Source organism: Echinococcus granulosus, assembly GCF_000524195.1.
Source record: "Echinococcus granulosus chromosome Unknown EG_S00078, whole genome shotgun sequence".
NCBI classification, from domain to species: Eukaryota; Metazoa; Platyhelminthes; class Cestoda; order Cyclophyllidea; family Taeniidae; genus Echinococcus; species Echinococcus granulosus.
This window is the reverse complement of record NW_020170458.1, coordinates 12,646-14,882: the sequence shown is the minus strand read 5'-3', so window position 1 is coordinate 14,882 and position 2,237 is coordinate 12,646. Positions and strand designations below refer to the sequence as shown.

The window sequence follows — 2,237 nt, the reverse complement described above, 5'->3', positions numbered from 1 at the left end:
AAACTTTTGGACATCCAGCAGCCCCATTCACCCCGTGACGAACACTCACTGGTCAATGTCAAATTGTGCACCCTTTTGAGGCCTCCTTAAAATGGATGAGTTGAGACATTCACAGCACTCCCTCTCGTATTCCACCCATCCTCTCGTATGGTGCAGATGGAAGCCACAAATGTTGACACTTCAAGCAGTGAGATCTTCTGCACAAATGAAAGTGAATTATGCTGCCTTCCACTTGATTACATACTACTCATTTGTACAATTAGGAGTGAGATGTAAAATTGGACTGCTCATCTGACTGGGTGTGCAGTAGCTATTCCTCCCTCATCTGCGGTTCTTCCACTCCGTCACATTACGCGGATTCCGGACTAGAAGTGGACCATGTATCATGCAAATTTATGTCATAAGTCAATATGCAATACCAAACAGCTCAGTGCAGACATCAATGACGAGGTGCGGTGACCATCAGTGCGTTTGTCCTGCCAATCCTTAACTGTTTCGTAACTTCTTTCCTTTCTGACAGCCAATGATTTATTTTCTGACACCGTACCCATCGCCTTCGAGCGCAACACGTGATGTTCCTCCTACAACTCGTCGCTTCTCACAGTACATAGAGTGTGTTCACATGCTTTGAGGAAGCAAAGGCAGAGATATGATGCACCACATTTTGAGAGACCCGTCAAGCAATCGCCGCAACCACCTCACTGGTTGACGCTTTTATTCGCGGTTCAAAGGAGTGCAGTGTGGTGGAACCTCCTTCACTTCACTTCTACTGAGATGGATGAGGCACCTCACTTGACATCGGACTTCCGCCTAACACATTCACATTTGTTTTCCAAGCTTGAATGCAGACGGGTCATCTGAGGATCCTTAATCGCAAACGCTAACTCGACCTCCACGTCAACAACGACCCTAAATTCTGCGTAGAGACCACAGCATACATCGCCCCTATAATATGCGGCCACCGCAATCAGCGGCACGACTTGCAGTGTAAATGAGTTGTTTCACTCCAATGTAGGCAGTGAGTATTCTGTGAAAGCTAACGCTAAGTCAGCCAAAGGATAGCACTCCATTGAGAGCAGAATAAACACGATGACGTGCACAGATGCCTGTGTCGCTTCTTCCTCATTCCAATCATAATGGCACTTTGCCAAATGTCAAAAATCGGACAGTTGTATTACGGGTGGCAGAATGTAATTCGCCTCACCTGTGCTGAAGGAGGGCAAAATGCAAAACACTCAGAATTTTTCCACCCGGCTCATTCAATCATAGCCTCTCAAGTAATCTCCACACGGACAGTAATGTACCCCAGTGTGCAAGAAACCCTTTTCGGTGTATACACAGACGTGTTCCTGGAAGAAATGACAAACTTAGAGGCACTGACACTTTCGAGAAGGTGGCAATGCTGAATGCTTCCATGTCCTACAACCACTAAGTTGGTGCAATTGCTTCGCCATATCTACGGCCAAAAGGCACTCTTGCAGAGCCTAACCGCGGGCAACAAAACGCTGTTCATGTCGTATGGGACCTCTGACTTTTGTTGTCAACACGCCACTCTGTGTATTATGAGGGATAACGGCTGCCACAAATGTTACATTGAAGCAATGGACTGATTTTCGCCATTTTCAGAGTAAACTAACACAAGGCATTCCATAATCGAAAGCAAAAACACCAAAGTAACAACAAACTTTGTGCATCATCAAAGTGAATAAAGTGGCTTTTGTTTTTCCGAGACTCATGGGAGTTGCAGTATGTTAGATAAGGAAAGGATCTCCTGCAGTTGTCCACCCATAACCGCGAAAGCTTTCAACAACTACTACATAAAGTAGCTCGACACCCACATCCCATCCGGCAGGGCCTTATTTCGAACCTGAAGATGTCATCTCTTCTGCAAATCAGTCCGAGTTACATTTGCCAACACTGCCAGTGTGGGTTTGGTGTTTTTCGCTCTGTAGTGCACCTCTCTTAAGGGCGATTGTGTGGATCACGCATCCACCCACACTGCCACAACAGCATGAAGGAGTTCTTGAGAGACCAAGCAAATTTGAGACATGGGCTATAAATATGAACCAGGTCAAAATGTCACAGCGCCTGCGTTAGTAAATTTGGCATTATCAAAATCTAACTACAGCTGTAAAACATGAGAAGGAGCGGTCTGGATACCGGCATTCCTGCATGTGCTGAAAACGTTGGAGACAAATGTAATGCACACACAGCAGTCGGTTCTTCTACTTGTCAAA

The 2,237-nt window shown here is 45.8% G+C and overlaps 1 protein-coding gene across 1 annotated transcript in view; it reads right to left on the bottom strand. All coding sequences in view use genetic code 11, as the record gives it.

Moving 5' to 3' along the window:
* Positions 1 to 1,588: 1,588 nt before the first annotated feature.
* EGR_07457 (hypothetical protein) overlaps positions 1,589 to 2,237 on the bottom strand; it is a gene marked incomplete at both ends in the record, with an annotated part of 1,476 nt that continues 827 nt past the window's right edge. The window contains one exon of the mRNA XM_024496706.1: positions 1,589 to 1,684. Coding sequence (XP_024348846.1) covers positions 1,589 to 1,684 — 96 coding nt within the window. The remainder of the gene's footprint in view (positions 1,685 to 2,237) is intronic.